The sequence below is a fragment of the Hakea prostrata genome, chromosome 1 (genome assembly GCF_041222555.1).
Source record: "Hakea prostrata isolate BN-2017 chromosome 1, UWA_Hpros_2, whole genome shotgun sequence".
In the NCBI taxonomy this organism is placed as follows: Eukaryota; Viridiplantae; Streptophyta; class Magnoliopsida; order Proteales; family Proteaceae; genus Hakea; species Hakea prostrata.
In genome coordinates this window covers 73,780,073-73,800,773 of record NC_142600.1, presented here as the reverse complement: position 1 = coordinate 73,800,773, position 20,701 = coordinate 73,780,073, and the positions used below count along the sequence as shown (strand labels likewise).

General features: G+C 40.3%; 1 protein-coding gene across 2 annotated transcripts in view; it reads right to left on the bottom strand.

Moving 5' to 3' along the window:
* Positions 1-20,404, bottom strand: part of LOC149029972 (mitogen-activated protein kinase kinase kinase YODA-like) — a 34,726-nt gene extending 14,322 nt beyond the window's left edge. For both annotated transcript variants that reach the window (XM_089142287.1, XM_089142288.1), the window contains exons 1-5: positions 19,948-20,404; positions 4,432-5,233; positions 3,611-4,342; positions 3,449-3,536; positions 3,197-3,259 (exon numbers count right to left, since the gene is read on the bottom strand). In XM_089142287.1, coding sequence (XP_088998413.1) covers positions 3,197-3,259; positions 3,449-3,536; positions 3,611-4,342; positions 4,432-4,982 — 1,434 coding nt within the window. In that variant the 5' untranslated portion in view covers positions 4,983-5,233; positions 19,948-20,404. The remainder of the gene's footprint in view (positions 1-3,196; positions 3,260-3,448; positions 3,537-3,610; positions 4,343-4,431; positions 5,234-19,947) is intronic.
* Positions 20,405-20,701: the final 297 nt, after the last annotated feature.

The following is a 20,701-nucleotide window of genomic DNA, read 5'->3' as shown; positions in this document are numbered from 1 at the left end:
TCTATGGGATTGATTATCAGGAGACCTTTGCCCCTGTTGCGAAACTAAATACTGTCAGAGTTCTGTTGTCTGTAGCTGTGAACAAACACTGGAACTTGCACCAACTAGACGTAAAGAATGCCTTCTTACATGGGGAGTTAGCAGAAGAGGTCTATATGGAAATCCCACATGGTTTTTCCGATGACAATACTGCAAGGAAAGTCTGTCGGTTGAAGAGGTCAATATATGGGTTAAAACAGTCTCCTAGATGTTGGTTTGGACACCTTCTGAAAGCAATGACTTCTATTGGGTACAAGCAAAGCAATACTGATCATACACTATTTGTCAAGAATTCAAGTACTAACATCACACTTCTCATTGTTTATGTAGACGATATTGTCATCACAAGGAATGATGGTGAAGAAATTCAAAAGCTGAAAGACTTTCTTGGCAGAGAATTTGAAATTAAAGATCTAGGGAAGTTACAATATTTCTTAGGGATTGAGGTGGCTCGATCAAATAAAGGTATATTCCTATCCCAAAGAAAGTATGTCCTAGATCTATTATCAGAAGTGGGAATGTTGGGGTGTAAAGCAGTTGATACCCCTATTGAAGCTGGAGCTAAACTTAAAGAAAAAAAGGGAGAACCAATGGACAAAGGAAGATACCAAAGGCTGGTAAAGAAGCTTATTTACTTGTCCCACACCAGGCTAAACGTCGCTTATGCTGTAGGGATAGTGAGCCAATTTATGCATGATCCATATTTAGCTCATATGAAGGCTGTTACCTGAATACTACAGTATTTGAAGGGAACTCCTGGAAAAGGAATACTTCTATCACCCACCGATAATCTAAAAGTAGAAGCATACACTGATGCAGACTGGGCTGAATCTCCAGACAAGAAGTCAATTTCAGGTTACTGTACCTTTGTTGGAGGTAATCTAGTTACTTAGAGAAGTAAGAAACAGAATGTGGTAGCTTTATCTAGTACCGAAATTGAATATAGAGCTATGGTTCGTGAAGTTTGTGAGCTACTATGGTTGAAAGGCTTGCTGCAAGATATTGGAGTCCAAGTTCCAAACCCTATGATGTTATATTGTGACAACAAGTCTGCTATTACTATTGCTAATAATCCAGTGCAACATGATCGAACTAAGCACATTGAAATTGACAGGTTTTTTGTCAAAGGAAAGTTGGAACAAGGGCTTATCTGCATGCCTTTTGTAAGATCTGAAGACCAAGTAGCAGATGTTTTCACTAAGGGTTTGAAAGAAAGAGATTTCCTTCCTATTGTAGGCAAGTTGGGCATGACTAATATCTATGCCTCAACTTGAGGGGGAGTGTTGGATTCTATTAGGAGTCTAATAAGAGTTTGTATAGGAGTTAAATTAGAGTTTGCATTCATGTAAAATTCTATTCCTTGTAAGAGTCTACTTTCCACTTAATTATAAATAGAGGGCTTAAGATCATGGATCAATAAGCCATTTTGCCAAACATTGTATTTCTACACTTGTCATCAGTGATTGCATGTGTTTGTCACAAGGCCCCCAGTCTTGGCAATAATGTGCTTTTTAGTTTTTACCCTCTTGGGTGAATAAATAATCGATTACAAAGCCCCAAACAAAGGGAAGGGGGTGAGGACGGGTGAGGAAAGAAAGGAAACCCCAAGAGCAGGAGTAAGGCGGTAACATATGGGAAAAATCTAAACCCCAAATAACAACAAGCCTGTTCCTTGGGGAATCTAAGAAAGGTTTATGGGGAAGCAGACGCAAGTTTAGAACTAACATCATTGAAGATGGCCAAATTTATTCAAAAAGGAGGAACAAGGGCTTGTTAGTAATCCTATCGAACAAACATCCAGATTGATGAGTGGTCAGAATTCTTCCTTTTTCTTAAAGGAAGATATCAGTTTATCCATTTGAGTGATAAACTAGCAACAGGTGTGGTTAATAGAAAATTTAGTAGCTGGTTCGTTACCTTACTGAGAAGTCCTCTACATGGGTCCCAAGTTCAACCTCTTATTGTTGTACTATACTCTTCATATTGGTTGCCTTTTATCTCAGCAATAAATATCATTGAGCAAATTGCACCAGCACCCTAAAATGGAGGCCTTAAAGCACTGGCACCCCACTTTATGTTTAAAAAACACAAAGACCCCAAAATTGGATTTTCATTGGAATTGTCCAATTTTCCATTGAAAACAGTTAAATTACTGTTTATTTTATTTCAATTCCCTAAAATAAACAGAGTCTTAACAATTTTCAGTCACAAATTGGATAAATATATCCAATGAAAATCTAATTTTGGGGTCTCTATGTTTTTTAAACATAAAGTGGGTGGTCAGTGCTTTAAGGCCTCCATTTTGGGGTTCCAGTGCAATTTACTCAATATTATTTGTATCGGAGACCAGCCAGAGACATAAAAATGAATAGAGAACAAATATAGCCATTATTTCTGGGTGGAACTTGACAGAATTTAGGGGGAGGAAATGGAGGGTCTTAAAAAAATGAACTATGAAAAAAGGGTGAACCCAATGTTTTTTTTTGGGGGGGCGGGGGGCTGGGGAGGGGGGGAGAGGAGCAATTTTCTTACGCAACTTATGCCAGTAATTTATGCTGAGAGGCTGTTTTGATGCATTGACTTCAGGCTACAACTGTGGTCCACTGACCATTGTGCCAAGGCCCACCCCTAAATGACTAAGAACAAAAATAAATAAACTTCCCAAACTTCTTACAAGTATCGGCATTATCGATTTCCGGGTGGAATTTGACAGAACCCCAGTTTAAAATCAAACAAACCTTGTTAAGACAAAATTGACAAATGATCACTGTTAACTTCCTCAAACCCTACAAAGAGTAGTTCACTAGTTCCCAAAACCAAATCTGAACTTTCTGCATAAGTTAAGTAACAGCATGTATCTCAAAACAAATCCGCACCTCCCAAACCCCAGGAAAAAAAAGGGAGAAAAAAAAGAATATAAAAGGAAAAAGAGGACAACAACCAAAACTTCTCAGAAGTATTAATTAGTTATGGAAATAGTGAAAACAAGAGCTAGGTTTAGATGATAATAGTATTAAGAGAGCAACATCCTACATACAAAGTATCAGCAACCAAATTTACTATATAGAATTTAGACGTACACAGAATTAATAATAAAACAGAACCAGTAAACTACAACGAGGCATTTTGAACAATCCAGAACTGACAGAATCCTTACCATCTCAGAACCATAATATTGCACAATATTTGGATGCCGCAAGCGACTCAGTAGAGCAATTTCCTACGATATAGAACCTTAAAAAGTGAGTTTTTTATTTATTTTTTATTTTTTTAAGCTAAAATACACAGGAAAGTAATATTGAGGTAGAATCGCAAAATTCAGAATCCAGAGTTCCGACAGGAACCTCTGTCAAATTCAAAAGAGGGAAAATCCAATAAAAGTAATTTTCAAAGAAATAACCACCCTTACTTGCCCAAACTGCTTCGCACTTTCCTTTGACTTTGCATCATCTGAAAATAGTATAATCTCCTTCATAGCACACATGTCACCACTTTCCCTGAAATAACAATAACAGAAATGTTTCAATGATGTGTCTGTTCTTGCAAGCATTCAACCTCAGTAGATACATACCTGTTAAAACCTTCATAAACATGTCCAAAAGCGCCTCTGCCTAGTAGCTTTCCCTTCTTCCAACGGGATCCAGGACTTATTGGATTATCTGCCTTTCCAGGACTTTGTGGGAATGAGGACACTGTCGAAGGTGTGCTTGAGGTAGGAAAAGGGGAAGAAGTAGGAATAGATATAGGAGGAAGCGGCAGCCGGTGGCCTTGTTTCCCATCCTCCTGCCAGCCAGCTGACGTTTCTGTAGCTGCTCCTCCAGCCCGTGGATGCAAAGGAGTGACAGCACCACTATTTATTCTGGAGCTAGGACCAGGACTCGTCATTCTGGGGCTTGGTATTGGAGAACACTCTGGGCTTCCCTTGCTGTGCTGCCAAAATAACTGGCCTGACATATCTCCTCCCATCGAATTATGTCCAGAATTCTGACCTGAACCTAAACTTGAGCAATGACCAGATCCAAGTAATGGGACTTCAGGATAAGGCTTTCCTGCCCAGAAGGCAGAGTTAGTAATCTGATCGGTGCCAAATGCTCTCATTGGACTTCTTGACGGGCTTGACATAGAGCTGTCTGGAGCACTTCCAAAAGCACCATGCAAAGGACTCTGTAGTGCATAATTTTTTGAGGGTCCCTGTTTAGGTGACATAGGGAGTATTTGATTGTTGAACGTCGGATGAGTTGGATGCAGGACCTCTCTTGAGTTCTTTGGAGTGATGGTAGGGGGATGTTCCATGTGCATTATGCTTCAACAAATCAATACAATAATATTCAGGATTTACGAAAACATTCAGTGTGTAAAATGTAATCAACATCACTTCATATGCAAGCTCACCTGGATGGACTGTTTGCTGTTCTGGACCCACTTTCATAGTCAATTGTCTGTGGGATAAGATGATTCAAGTCCACTGGATCATCACTCTCAATTGAACTATAACTAGAAATAGATGCAGATGCCAAATCTCCGTGGACATCTGTTGCATATGTCATATGAGGGATGCAACCAGGTTTTTGGAGTGGAAAACAAGATGGCTTAGCGCCTCTCTTTGATTTTGTTTTTGTGGTTATACTGATCTCAGAATCTACCCGTCCAATGCTTGCAAGGTGCAATGCTGGAAGAGGAAGTGGTTGTGCTTGAGGCAGTTCAGAAAAACTTTGACATCGTGAAACTATTGAAAAGGGGGATGGTGATCTTGATGCAGCATGGAATTGAGATCCTTTTTCTGACACTGTATCACTGCTACGTCTACGAGACCCACTTGATCTAATATTAAATTTTTCTTCAGACAGATTCTTAAATTTTCGGTGTAATGTATCAATAAAACTTTCCTTGTTTATTTTATTCTTAGCTTCTTTGGATGAAGACTTTCCCCACAATGGAGGCATAATTTAGGTTAAAGCTAATTACAGAAATAATGCCAGTTCTTTCAGTTTAACACTCAACCGATAGAAATTGCAACTTCATTAATAAATGATGCACCACCAGATCAGATATGAAACCTTGAAGAATCAGAAGGTCCAAACATCTGAAGACCTTCTCATCAAAAAAGAACTTTTGACAGCAGCACCAACCAAGTTAGACTTGAAGCAAGCAACTCTGTGAGTCCAGCTGAGAAAGAACAGGTGAAAATATGAACCTACAAAGAAAGAATCAATATTAACTTGATGAAAAGTAAGATTTCATACACTGAATAGCTGCTTATACTATTTTAAACCATGCAAGCAAAAAGACAATCTGTGTCAAAACTATGAGATGTGGTTACAGGAATAGAGAGGTAAATTTGAGGATTTTTTTTTTATTAGTTGTCTCGTTAATGAAGTAGTCAAACAAGGACAGTGGGATTTTAAGGGGGATACTAATGCAATGTGGAATGAGATGGCTATGTATATCAAGAAGGTGGCTAAAGATGTCCTAGGTGAATCAAAAGGAAAGCTTCATTCTTATAGAGAGACTTGGTGGTGGGATAGTGAGGTTCAAACTGCCATTAGAAATAAGAAAGCTAGTTTTAAGATATGGTAAAGAACTAAGGATGTTGAGGATCTTCAAAGGTATAGGTCGGATAGAAATGAAGCTAAGAAAATTGCGGAAAAAGCAAGGGAAAAGAAGTATGAAGAATTATACATTAAGTTGGGCACGAAGGAAGGGGAAAAATCTATTTATAAGATAGCTAAGATGAGGGATAGGAAGAGTAGAGATCTTGACCGTGTTAGATGTATTAAAAATGGAGATGGTAAAGTATTAGTATGTGATGAGGACATTCATAAAAGATGGGAAATCTATTTCTCTACTCTACTAAATGAGCATACTTCAAGCACATATGATTCGGAAGATCACACCTTTCACCAAGGCACCAATTTTCAAACTTATATACGTAGAATTTCGATATCCAAAGTAAAAGAAGCACTAAGGAGGATGAAACTCGGCAAGACACAAGGTCCTGATGAAATCCCAATAGAAGTATGGAAGAGCTTAGGAACCCATGGACTAGTTTGGTTGACTAAGTTGTTTAATAAGATTATGAGCACAGGGAAAATGCCAGATAAATGGAGGAGAAGCATCGTGGTTCCAATTTACAAAAATAAAGGAGATATTCAAAATTGTAATAACTATAAGGGAATTAAATTGATGAGCCATACTATAAAATTATGGGAGAGAATAATTGAAACCAATTTGAGACACTTAATTACAATTACGGAGAACCAGTCTGGGTTTATGCCGGGAAGATCTACAACGAAGGCTATTTACCTGATTAGGAGACTTATGGAAAGCTATAGAGAATGTAAGAAAGACCTTCATATGGTATTTATTGACCTAGAAAAAGCTTATGATAAAGTCCCTAGAGCGTTAATTTGGCAAGTACTACAGAAAAGAAGCGTTGCAAGTAAATATGTAGATATAGTTAAGGTCCATATGTAAGATGGTTTGGTGACAAGTGTAAGAACAATGGGGGGACAGAGTAATATATTCCCAATTACAGTTGGGCTACATCAAGGATCAACTTTAAGGCCATATCTATTTGCACTTGTAATTGATGAATTAACCAAAGACATTCGAGATGAGGTCCCTTGGTGTATGCTTTTTACTAATGATATTGTATTGATTAATGAGACTCGAGTGGGGATTAATACCAAATTAGAATTGTGGAGAGTAGCTTGGATTCAAAAGGCTTTAAACTAAGTAGAACGAAGACAAAATATCTCGTTTGTAACTTTAGTCATGATCGGGTAGACGATGAGGTGGTGATACTTGATGATAGGGAGATTCCTCAGAGTGATTGTTTTAGGTACCTAGGTTCAATCATAAGTAAAAGGGGTGATTTAGAGGATGATGTTTCCCAAAGAATTAAAATAGGGTGGATGAAGTGGAGAGGTGCGTCCGGGGTCTTGTGTGATCAGCGTATTCCATTAAAGCTTAAAGGAAAATTTTATAAGACCGTTGTTCGACCAGCTATGATGTACGGGGCAGAATGTTGGGTTGTTAAAAAGAATCATATAGATAAACTCAGTGTGGCAGAAATAAGGATGCTAAGATGGATGAGTGGCAAAACTAGGATGGATAAGATAAGGAATGATCATATTAGAGATGGTTTGGAGTTGCTCTCATAAGTGAAAAGCTATGAGAAAGTCGTTTGAGGTGGCACGGCCACGTTCAATGGAGACCTATAAATGCCCCTGTACGGAGAAGTGATATAATCCCGATTGAAGGAACTAGAAGAGCTAAGGGTAGACCTAAGATAATCTTAAGAGAAGTGGTGAGAAAGGATATGCATAGCTTAGGCCTAGTATCTAGCATGGCCTTGTACAGAACTAATTGGAAGGCAAGAATCCATGTAGCCAACCCCATTTAGTTGGGACAAGGCTTATTGTTGTTGTTTCGTAATTTGCAATTTATCATATCAGAATATGGTGCTGCCCATAAGGAGATTCAGTCAGCTTCATTTTTACATCTATTTATAAGTTTCTTTGCCGAATACAATTTTAATACCACCAGTGTTTTTGCAACCAGTTGTCAAAGGGAGGATGAATAGGATTAATAAAATTCAAGTTTTGTCAAATGCTGCAGTTTGCTTGCTAGAACCAATGGCTAAGTTCAATTGAGATGCTCTTTCCTCAAGTTCTATCTCTCTCTTTTCCTGTTCTTCTATCCCAGGGACCAGGTTAGTATTCATCATTATTCTTCACCTAGTCTATCTCCATCTTATAGTTCCACCCCAAAAGTCTTCCTTCTTCCAACTTTCTTCTTCACTCTTACAATTATTCTGTTTATAATTTCTTCCATCACTACTGCCATCCTTACTACACTGAGAATGAACTAATCAATCCCAATGGTACCATTGGATTTGGTCCAGCACTTGGGGTAGAGTTTCCCTGCCCTAGGTGACTGAAATCCTTAGACCTTGCTCCCTAAAACTTCTTCTGTCATGAGAACAAAGTCTGCAACTTAATCTGAACCAGCAACTATAATTTAAATCCATTTGCATTACTTATTTACTTTATTTGTCTTCCCTGGCATCAACTTTGGCGGATTATAGTGTATAACCAAATTTCCAAGAACCAACATAACCCTAAAATTACAGACTGATTGGAATCCAAAAGGGTAACAACTCTCACCGAAAGTAGGAACTAATTATTGCTGACTGTGGTTTTTTTTTTTTTGGATGAATAAAATAAATGCATTAAAAGAACGGAACAATCACACATACATCAAGGCAGAAATTTAGCAAAGCTAAAGAGCACAAACAATGCAAACTGGGGCAGGACCCAAAGAAAAATGGGTCAAACAGAGGCCAAAAAAGAAACTATTTTGTGGATTTTTTCTTTTTCTTCTTTCTCTTGGAGGACTTGAGATCAACCAAGAAGTCATCACCGAATGGGTTGTGCCCTTTAATAGGATGATTACTCCTTCTACACTCGGCATGATCAAGATCATGCACAGGGGGGGCGAGAGAGGAGAATCAAAAGCATGCTCTGAAGGGTTTAAATCACAAGCCAAAGGTTTGGCAAAGCGAGCAGTGGCTGATGACAGGAAAGAGGGGCTGGAGGAGGAAGGTTGAGAGGCAGAGGGAGGCGGGGATTAGAGAAATGGGCAAAGAGGTCCCAAACAGGGTGGGGGGAGAGTGAGGTGAGGAGTAGGGGTTAATAAGATTAGGCCCATGGGCCATAGGGCCCAATATGGAACACTTAGGGGAGGGTAAAATGGGAAAGTTAAGATGATCGTGGGAGAGAGAGGAAATTGAAGTGGCGGTGGTTAGTTTCCCTATAACGTTAACCAAAATGGGAGAGTGAATAGGCGGTGAGGGGGTAGCAGAGATCTCAAAGGTGAGGATTTCATGAAAGAGGAAGGGCGATGCTTGAGGGCCAAGGGTGAGATGCCATGACTCCTGTAGAGACCGTATAAAGGAAGGAGATCCTTCAGTAGTTGTGGAAGGAACAGTAATCCAAACTTTGACAGGGGAAGCAAAGGCTTTGACTGCAGTGTACTGACAGAAGTCCTCAAAGGACTTCTCAACCTGGGAAGCTAAGCAAGGAATTGTCACTGTATGTGCAAGTTTTGGTCTACTTCTACATCTCCGGTAAGTATTGGCTTCAGGCAGCAAACGAGAATCAGAAGGCGCTAATGTTGATGATGAAGGAGCAGCCTGAACGACAATGGCGGTAGCTGAAGTTTCTATTGTTGAAGATGGAGCAGAAATTTCAAAGAGCTTAATATGAGAAAATTCTCTAATTGGAGCGGAGATATTTTCCCTAAAATCAGTAGGGGGTAAAGGGTCTTAAGCAGCAACGGCAGCAGCAGCTACTTCTAGGTCTTGAGCAGCAGTGGCAACGACAGTGCCTTCTTGGTGTTGAACAACAATGGCAGCAACAACCTCTTCTAGGTCAGCGGCAACGGTGTTGCATGAGACTTCAATTGAACATTTTCTAAGTTGTCGATGATAAGGCTATCAGGAATCAACATAAATTCTTTGACAAATGATGTCGATGGAGCATTCAGGATAGCAGAAGAACAAGAGCCAGTCTCATGGCCAAATCGCCGACAAGAGATGCATCTGGATGGAACCCAGTCATAGACAATGACTTGACTATAGTTGAGCCCATTATCATCAACATTGGAGATGGAGGATGGGAGAGGATGAGCAGCAGACACTTCAACATAAATTCGGGCATAGGAGAGCCTTTTGAAGTTCAAAGTTTTATGATCAAAGCGGAGAGGTCTTCCAACGGCAGATCCGATACGGCCGAGGCTTTCTATATTCCAGAAATCTAGAGGGAGACCAGGGAGATTTATCCAAAGGGGAATTGTGCTGAAGTCAACCCTGTGGAGGGGCATTGAAGGATACCATGGCCGGAGAAAATAGGGGATTTATCAACGAACCAAGGGGAACCCTCAAGAGCACAGGCTTTGCAGTCAAAGGAATGGAAATTGAAGAGAAAGAAGCCAGAGTCGAGAACGAAAAAGTCTAAAGATTGTCTTCCTTTCCATTGCATGGAAAAAGAGGTTTTTACAATACTAGCAGGGAGAGGAGGGCCAAGAAACTGTCCAACAATGGTTGATTGCCAAAGAAGGATACTCTACTCGGTAGCAAGAGGCAGGCAGTGAGGAGTAGGGGCAGCCGACAAGGGAGCAGTGGGGATGAAAGAAAGGTTGCAATCATTGATGATGGAGTTAGAGGTGGAGGAGGTGAAGAGGAAATTCCAAGGTTTAGCGGGAGAGATGGAAGGAAATGCGTCAGGGAAGCAGGAGGGGTTCAGAGGCTTATCGGAGGGTTCAAGGGGGGAGCCAGGGGATCAAAGGGGAGTGGGGAGGCCATCGTTTAAGGTGACAAGTTCGCATCCCCCCCCCCCCAAAAGAAACCTCTGCGCCAAATAACATGGCGCCGCCGGATGGGTGCGAACCCAGGACCTCCCCATGGGAGGTTAGGCTTTTAACCACTAAACTAACCCACCATTGGTTGTGTTAGTTGGCAGGTCAAAGGGATCCTTCTTTCCTTATTTGCAATTAAAGCCTCAACAACCTAATTGCCAAAATGGCCCTTACTCCACCTTCTCCTAAACAACAAAATCTGCCCATCCTCTTCAACGTTAATCACTTCAATACCCCTAGGGGAATAACAAAAGAAGAGGTTCCCTAAAGAATCTTATTAGGACATTTAAAACCAAGTATCCTATTGAGCATCCTATTCATGAGGTAAGAAGCAGTGAGTATAACATCACTCCAGTATTGGTCAGGTACATTCATAGCAATCATAATGGAACGGGCTATCTCTAAGAGATGCCGATTCTTCCTTTCGGCAACCCCATTTTGGGCAACCGAATCAACGCAACTGATCTGATGTATTATGTCAGAGTCAGAGAGATATCTTTGAAATTCACCATCAATATACTTTGCGCCATTGTCACTGCGAAAGATCTTCACAGTGGCATTGAACTGAGTTTTAATCATATTATGAAAATCATGAAAACATCGGAAAACCTCATTTTTTTTTTGTTTTAAAAGATAAATCCATGTAAAACGAGAGTGACAACCAATAAAAGTAATAAAGTACCTATGGCCGTAAATAGACACGTCAGCAGGGACCCCACACATCAGTATGAATTAGCATAAAAGGAATAGTTGTTCTATTATGAAGAGAAGGTAAATAAGTAGAACGAGTCTGCTTCGCAACTTCACAAAAAAAAATTATCCTTGTTACAAGAAGAAACCAAATCAGGAAATATTTTCTTAAGAGTTTCTAAAGGGGGGTGACCTAGCCTACGGTGCCACTGATGAAGGTCCGATATTACCGAATGGACCGGATTAGAAGATGTAGTTAAAGCAGACGCAGATTCTCCAATCGGCTCGAGAAAATAAAGTCCATTGTCTAGTTTACCACATCCAATCTCCTTCCACATGACCAGATCCTAGAAGACAGTAAAATGGGGAAAAAGTCACTTTACAATTTGAGTCATGTGTAAGACTACTGATAGAGAGCAAGTTAGTAGAGAAAGCGGGAACATGTAAAACTTTAGACAAAGAAAATGATAGAGAATGCTGAATGGTCCCTTTTCCAACGATGGAAGAATAGGAGCCATCAGCAGTTCAAACTTTATCCTTTCCAGAAATTGGGGAATATTGTAAGAAAAAGGAGGATAAACCTGTCATATGATCTGTGGCTCCTGTATCAATGATCCAAGGAGTAGAAACTGAAGAAACTTGAAAGCCTGTAAAAGTTTTACCTGAAGTAGCAAGGTAGGAGTTGGTATGGGTAGTAGAGGAAGCAGTGGTCAAGGCTGTACCGGCAGTAGAAGACTGCAGAATACATCGCAGAGTAGCGAACTCCTCCGTGAAAATCCAACATTTGCAGAGGGTGTGGTGGAAACTGTCTCAAAAAGATTAGCCTTTGGTTTTCCCTTTCTTTGTGCTCATTTTTGCTCAAAATCAGCAGGCTTCCCATGCAGTTTCCAACAATTTGCCTTTGTATGATATGGTTTGTGACAGTGCTCACACTTGACAATCTCCTTAACTGGATCAGATTTAGTGCGAACAAACTGTAAGGCTGATTTCTCTATAATAAAAGTATGAAGCATGGCTAATCGACGACTTTCCTCACACTGAACAAAAGCATAAGACTGTTTTAGTGTAGGAAAGAGCGAACGACTTAAGACTTGCACTCTGATCTAATCGTACTCCACATTCAAACCTGCCAAGAAGTTATATACCCGAATCTTATCAATGTGCTTCCTATAAGTAGTCACATCATCTGGGTTAATGGAATGATAATCCCCATAATGATCCAGCTCCTGCCAAAGAGATTACAACTCAGCATAATATTGGGCCAAAGTCAGTTCCTTTTGGGTAGTCTCACGAAGCTTCTTTCGTAGCTCATAAACCTGTGCATCATTCTCCAACTGTCCATAGGTTTCAATAGTAGCCTTCCAGATTTAAGCTGCAGTATCAAGTAATAGGTAACTCCGGGCAATATTTGGATGCATAGAATTCAAAAGGAATGACATAATAAGAGAATCATTTGATATCCATTTATCCTGTAAAACACATGCGGTAGTAGGTTTGATAGTGGTGCCCGTAATGTGTCCAACTAGTCCTCTTCCAGCAATAGTCAGGTAAGCAGATCGAGACCAGATCAAATAATTTGTGCCATCAAATCTTACCGAAAGAGGATGAAGAGTGGGATAGATAATATTCGAAGCCAATAGGAGCAGTAGTACCATCGGTAGTTGCCATATTGAAAAAATTGTCTGCAGTTCTTCAGTCTTCACCCTTTCAAAAATAACTGAAATGTCGCAGAATGCAATAGCCAAACCACGATTCAAAAAGTGCATATAAGGAACACCATTTTTTTCTTTCTTTCCAAAATATGCAAAATCGCATAAAAGCCCCTGAAAATATGGATAATTACATAAAAACCCCTAAAACATTAATAATTACAAATAGGCCCTTAGAAATATGCAACATTACATAAAGTCCCTTCAAAATATGAATAATTACAGATAGGCCCCTGTAAAGATGAATAATTTCATATAAGTCCTTGTAAAACTATGAATTCTCAAAAAAAGACCATCTATAAGAATTTACAAGTAGACCCCTGGTCTGATTTGGTTCAAGGGTTGAGTATGTTTTTAAGGAGGTATCGTTTCAAAACTCAGAAGAAGAAGATAGAAGAAGATGTAAGAGGCTGTAAAGCTATCGTTACGAAACCAAAACTGCGATGGAGTTTGCGATGGAGATGGAGATGGAGTCTAGTTTCAGAAATCAGAACTGCGATGGAGTTTGCGATGGAGATGGAGATGGAGTCTGGTTTCAGAAATCAGAACTGCGATGGAGTTTGCGATGGAGATGGGAGTCTGGGTTCAGAGTTTCAGAATATCGTTTCGGCAATCAGAACTGCTTGGAGTCTGGTTTCAGAAATTCAGAATATCGTTTCGAAAATCAAAACTGCGATGGAGATAGGAGTCTAGTTTCAGAAACTCAGAGAAGAAGAAAACCAGAAGAAGAAGAAGGCGAAAGGTTACGGTTTCGGTTTTGGTAACGAAGCAGTTGCAGAGTTTCAGAGCAGAAGAAAACCAGAAGTAAAAGAAGGCGGAAGGTTACGGTTTCAGTGACGCATCGGATCTTTTTTCTCTTTTTCTTCTTTCTCCTCCCTAATCGGACTTAGGCTCTGATGCCATGTTGAAAAACACGATTTTGGGTGGAATGGCTTATTGATCAATGATCTCAAGCCCTCTATTTATAATTAAGTGGAAAGTACACTATTACAAGGAATAGAATTTTACATGAATGCAAACTCTAATTTTACTCCAATACAAACTCTAATTGAACTCCTAGTAGAATCCAACACGACCCAAACTTTGAAGCTGATATGTTGAGGGAGCAAACATGCAAACCTAAAAAAAAGATTCACACAACCATTACTTGATATAAACGAAAATATAAAGGTTTAAAGTCAAAATAAATACATCAAACATGTTCAATTATTCATAACTTCACATTACAACATCGGTGTTCTTATAAGTTACACCATGAGAGTACAAAAGTAAAATCAATGACTAAGCAGCTCTTCCAACTTCTGCTCTACCAGCACCACCTCCATCAATGTAGAACATAGTTTTTGAGAGAAAAAAATAAATATATGAAGTTTGGGAAGAAAGCTCACCTTGCTTCAAGATTTTCTTCAAAATCAATAGATCTTTGTTGTATATGAGCTAAACAGTATCTTAATGTAACCTAGGTAAAGAACCGACCAAGTTTCTGACCAAAACACCAAAACCAACAAAGGGGGAAGGATTATTGAGACAAATCAAGGTCGAGTTGAGATCAAGATATCTCAACTCGTCTAGTCTCACTGATCTTCGTTGGTCGGGCCACTCTCTCTCTTGGCATAATCGGCGTATTGGTGAACATAGAATTGCATCTAAACTTGATCGCTTTCTTGTTAACCATCACTGGCTCTCATCCTTCCCGGACTCCCATGCCTCTTTCTCTCCAGCTTGCCTTTCTGATCACTCTCCCTGCCTTGTCCGTCTTCTCCCCTCCTCCTCTTTTGGTCCTAAACCTTTCAAATTCTTTGATATGTGGACCTCCAACCAGTCCTTTCTCCCCACTGTCAAGGAAGCCTGGGAGAAGCCTGTCCACTGTCACTCTCTTCCCCTAATAGCTTTTGCCCGTCGTCTTAGGAACACTAAGGAAGCGCTCCGTAGTTGGAACTCCTCTACTTTCGGAGATATCTCCTCTAGGGTTTCTACTTGCCATTCAAATCTCCTAAGTACTCAATCCCTTCTCCAGATTGACCCTCTCAATCCTCTGCTAGCGGAGAATGAGCGGGTTCTCTCTTCTGAATTATCGTCTCTTGCTTCCCTTGAAGAAAGTTTCCTCCGGCAAAAGGCTAGAATTAATTAGCTCCAACTTGGAGACTCTAATATTGCTTTCTTCCATCGCTCTCTTAAAGCCCGAAATAATTACAACTCCATTCCTGCCCTCCTTTCTAGTAATGGTTCTTGGATCTTTGACCCCTCAGGAATCAAAGCCGAGGTTGTGTCTTATTTCTCTAATCTTCTCGCTCCTTCTTCTCTCCCGCTCCGCCCTCCTCTCCCCCCTGGTCTTATCAATAAATTTGTTGATCCCCTCTCTCTTCCCTCTCTTTTCTCAATTCCTTCCCATGATGAGATTACTCTGGCCATCCGTTCCCACAAATCAAACCGTGCCCCGGGCCCTGATGGATTTAGTATGGGATTCTTCTCTTGTGCTTGGGATCTCATTGAGGTCGACCTTATTAGAGCTGTCCGCAGTTTCTTTCTCAATCCCTCTCAGCTCTCTTCCATCAACCAAACTTTCCTCTGTCTTATCCCCAAAAAAGCTGGAGCCTCTTCTGTTTCTGATTTTCGCCCCATCTCCCTTTGTAATCTTCTCTACAAATTCATATCCAAAATCCTACCGAATAGGCTCAAGAAGATCATGCCAACCCTGTTTAGTCCCAACCAATCAGCTTTTATCTTAGGTCGTAGTATCGCGGCTAATATTCTCCTTTGTGCCGAGGTTGTTAGGGGGTTCGAAAGATCCTCTCATTCCCCTGCGGCCCTCCTCAAAGTTGACCTCCACAAAGCTTTTGATTCTATCCGCTGGGACTTTATCAGTGATGTTCTTTCCGCTATGGGTTTCCCTCCTTCCTTCATCCATTGGATTGAGGTCTGCATCTCTACTCCAAGATTCTCTGTTCTAACCAATGGCTCGCCGGCCGAATTCTTTCCCTCTCGGGTTGGAATTCGGCAAGGTTGTCCCCTTTCTCCCTTCCTTTTCTCTTTGGCTCTAGAGGTGCTCTCCCGTATTCTCCAAGCCAAGACTGATCAACTTCTTATTTCTCCCATCCCAAAGTGTAAAGCTATCAATCTCACCCATCTTGCTTTTGCTGATGATCTCATGATCTTCGCTAAAGCTGACATTTCTTCCATATCTTCCATCATCTCCGCTCTCTCCTTCTTTGAATCTATCTCCGGCCTTAAGGTCAACCTCGATAAATCATCCCTCTTCCTTTCAGGTGTGTCTGAGCCTCTGCGTTCAAATCTCCTTAATCTTTCGGGGTTTAAGGCTGGCTCCTTCCCTGTGATTTACCTTGGTCTCCCTCTTATCCCGGGTAGGCTCTCCCGCCATCATTGCTTGCCCATGTTGGATCATATCCGTAAATGCCTCCAACTCTGGAAAAGCCGACTACTCTCGTTTGCCTGTAGGGTTGAACTCATTCGATCTGTGCTCCAATCTTCCTACCTCTATTGGTGTGGCATTTTCCCGATCCCCAAAGCCATCTCGTGTGCAATGGAATCTCTCTTCTGTGCTTTCCTATGGAAAGGCCAGGAATCTATGCGTTTCCTTCGCCCCATCAGCTGGGCCAACATTTGTAGACCCAAATCTGAAGGGGGTCTTGGAATCCGCAGAATCCAAGAAGTCAATTCTGCTGCGTTGCTCAAACTCATTTGGAAAATTGTCACTAACCATGACTCTATCTGGGTTAAATGGGTTCAATCTTATCTTCTCAAATCTGACTCTTTCTGGACTGCCCCTATTCCTCCTAATCCTTCCTGGTCATAGAGGAAATTGCTTCTCCTCAGACCTCATGCTCTCCCTGCCATCACCATCCAGATCTCCTCTGGTTCCTCTACTTCTTTCTGGCTAGATCCTTGGCATCCGATGGGTATTCTTCTCAATCTCTTTTCTCCCCGCACGGTCTATGAGACTCGCATTCCCAAAAATACCCGCCTTTCACATTTTATCTCTAGTGGTTCCTCGGTCCTTCCCCCTCACCATTGTCTCACGCAAGTTTGGAACCCTCTCCCCCCTATCCTTTCCCTTCCCCACGATAGAGTTATTCGGATCCCCTCTTCTTCCAAAATATTCACCACTCAGTCTGCTTGGAATTTGTTTCGTTCCCCCTCCCCTCCCCCCCTATGGCCCCCATTGGTTTGGTTCAAAGGTCATATTCCTCGCCCCTCTCTTACCCTTTGGAGAGCCCTAAACACTGCCTTACCAACCCAGTCATTCCTTGCTTCCCACCACATCCCTGTGAACCTAAATTGCATTCTTTGCTGGAATAGCTCTGAGGACATCGAACATTTGTTTTTTTCTTGCCCTTTCTCCAGTGCTCTTTGGAGAAAAGCCCTTAACTTCATTTGGCCCCGCTGTCGTCGATCATTTGGGTTTATTAGGGACTGGTCTTGGGTTTTGAGTAACTTCTCAGGTACCTCTATTTGTGACCGAATAGGCAGGCTTGTTTTTAGGGGCTTCAGTCCACCATCTGTGGTGGGAGCGAAACCTTCGGCGCTGGACTTCTAAATCCCAATCCATTGATGCTATTTGGAATGCTATTTATTTTGATGTATCCTCTAAAATTTCTGCTTTTCCCTCCCCCCCGGTTGTTGACTCCCCAAGGAACAGACTCATTGTTGTTGCCTAGGGCCTCAACACCCAAATCCATTCTCCCCCTTGATCCTTTGCCCATGGATCTTTCTTTGTATTTGTCTCGTCTTTTAATTGATTAATTATTCATCCAAAAAAAAAAAAAAAAACCCACAACACAAAAAAAAAAAAAAACAAAAAAAGACAGGAGGAACCCGAACCCCCCCCCCAACATATTTTTTTTTTTTTTTTTCCCCCCCCCCCTAACCCCCCCCCCCCCCCCCCAAAAAAAAAACCCCCCCCCCCCCCCCCCCCCCCATTCTTTATACTTTTAACCCCCCCCAACTCTTTTTTAAAGGGGCCTTTTACCCAGAAACTGAAAATTAAATTTTCAGACTGATTGGATTGCTTTTGAGTGAGATATTGATCCTGCAGTAACCTCATTACTGCCCTTGTTCCTGTTTGAAGGTTGAAGACAAGCCCAACACCTTATATTATGTTCCTTTTTTTATTTTTATTTTTCTTCTAAGTTTCTTTTAGTACCCTATCATTTATTCCTTATTTTATCCTACTTTTTGGTCGTGTTCCTACCTTATCGTCCTAAAGAAATTCTTATTTCCTTCCATATCCTAACATCCATTTAAGGGCATAAAATGAAAAACATCATTAAGAAGTTAAATGTCATTCACGTGAACATTACTCATGAATTTTGGTCACATTACTATCCACATAAACAGTGGTATGGACTCCTTAATCAATAACTTCTAACATAATTCATGTTAACCTATTAAATGAGCAAGCAAGTAGTTAGAACTCCTACAACTTCTCCTATATCTCTCATACTTCACAAACAAATCCAATTATTCTCTAGGTGACAACTCCAAATAACTTCTTAAATTAAATAATTAATATAATAATACATAGTATGAGGGTGACAAGTAATTGTATGGATATAATCAAAGATATGAACAACTACATGGTAACTAATGTGGGATCCTTGGGAAGTCAAGGTACTGAATTTCTCAATTAGAACTATCATCTTCAAGCCCTTATTTGTTAGGCTTAAGATAAGTAGAACAAGGACGGATTATTAGGTGTGATAATCCTTGAAATCAAGAGGTCTAAGACAAGTAGAACAAGGAGTCAAGGACAAAATATATGGTGTGTAACTTGCAAAAAGATAGTTAACAAACTGGAGAAAGAGAGAGACAGAGAGAGAGTACAGAGTAACAAGTTTAGATATTTCATATTAGGGTCTGTAATAAAAATAGAAGGCGACATAAGAATGATGTTACATAGAGAATTAAAATGTGATGCATGTTATGGAGAATGCGTACGGAGTTTTGTGATCAATCATCAATGTATTCCTCTAAATCCTAAAAGGAAATTACATAGGACAATAGTTCAACTGGCTACAAATGCTGGGTTGCTAAGAAGTGTCACATAACAATCAAGTTGTAGCATAAATGAGAGTGTTGGAATACATGTGCAATAAAACTAGGATGGCTAAAGTTAGGAATGACCATATTAGTGCTGACTAAGGAGTTGCATGATAGAGGATAAGCTCTAAAGTCATTTGAGGTGGTGTGCTACTGTGCTCATGTTCAAGAAAGCCCTGGTATGCACCAATTTAGAGGAGTGATTTGATTTGGGTTGAATGATTTAGAAATACAATGGGCAAGCCTAAGATGAACCTGGCAGTAGTAGTAAGGGAAGATATGCAAAGTTTGGCCGTGAATCAACCATGAGCTCCAAAAGAGCTGATTGGATGCCAAGGATCTGGGTAACTAACCCCATCTATTCAGAATATAGCTGGGTGATTGTTAATGTGGTTGTGCTCTTTTCTTCTTCAATTACTTTAATATTTTGTCCTTTCCAGTATCCACCTAGCCGAAGTGTTGTTGTTATTGTTGTTGGACGGCCATTCTTGCACTGAGATGAATATCGTATGCCAACGGATACAGCATATCATTTTCCAGAATTAGAGGACAAGGATCAGAAGGTACATACCTCAAGAGAACAGTTATCAAAAACTCAGATAAAATTGTGGACGACAAAGATATAGTTTCCTATTCAAAACCTTCCTGAAACCATCAAAGGACTAGACTATGGGATGATCTACTACTTTGAAATGCCAGCACACCATGCTAAAACTTCAAAGCCCATCTCCAACGAAAATGAAACGCGATTGTCAGTCCATCTCTGAGATCTCTCTAGTTCCATTGTCTACTACACTACTATCGAAACCAGAGAAGTCTCGTGAAGATCACAAAATCTACCCAAAGCTCAGAATAATCTCAATTGAATCATTCCAGACATACTAAAGACATTTTTGCAAGGATGCGATTGTTAAACAGGGGAACCAACCACCAGACTGCAATTCAAGCATCCCAACTAAATAAATCTACGAATTCAACCCTTAACGGAAGAAAAAACATTTAACTGCAATTACAAATGTTTTACTCCACTAACCTCAAGTAGACAGCAACCCAAAATCCGTTAACTTCTGGCTTTGATTCTAACCCAGAAGAGGAAAACGAAACCCTATAAACCTCAGTACGAGTAAATTAAAACTGATGACAGAGGATTCAGAGAATTTCAAAGGACAGTTTCGGGAGACAGGGAGGTTGGAGAGAGACGAAGAAGCATCCAGTTACGAAATGACGGGAGGGGAAAGATTGAACTGTGGAGCTGTTGAGTCTGAGAGATCCGGTTAATTAAATTTTAGTGTTCTAAGAAAAAAATAATAGTGGATTTTTCAAAAATCCCCTATATTATTACGCGATTAAACTATGGTAATGAAACATCATAACTTATTATCTACGCAATTCCTGTATAATGTCCTAGTCTGACGCTATTTCTTCGAAATGGAGGATGGAACATGGAAGTCTCATCATGCAGACACGGTTGATTGCCTAATTGCTCATTATCACAATAGCAGACTATCTATATCAATGATTTTCCTTTTTTTCTTTTTTTTTTTTCCTTTCTTTTAAACTTATAAAGGAATTTTAAGGGATTAGTTCATCTTAAAACACCAAAGCTTCATAGTATAAGGTTAAGAGTTTGATTCTTTTTAACGTAGGAGTGAAGTTTCATGTTATATTTAAATAGTTATAAAGTAATCTCCTGAGAATGTAGTTGAGGTTAGACCGCTTCCCAATATATTTACAAAAACATCCATACCCATGACTATGCATCATAAAAGCATTTTGGCTAGTATTTT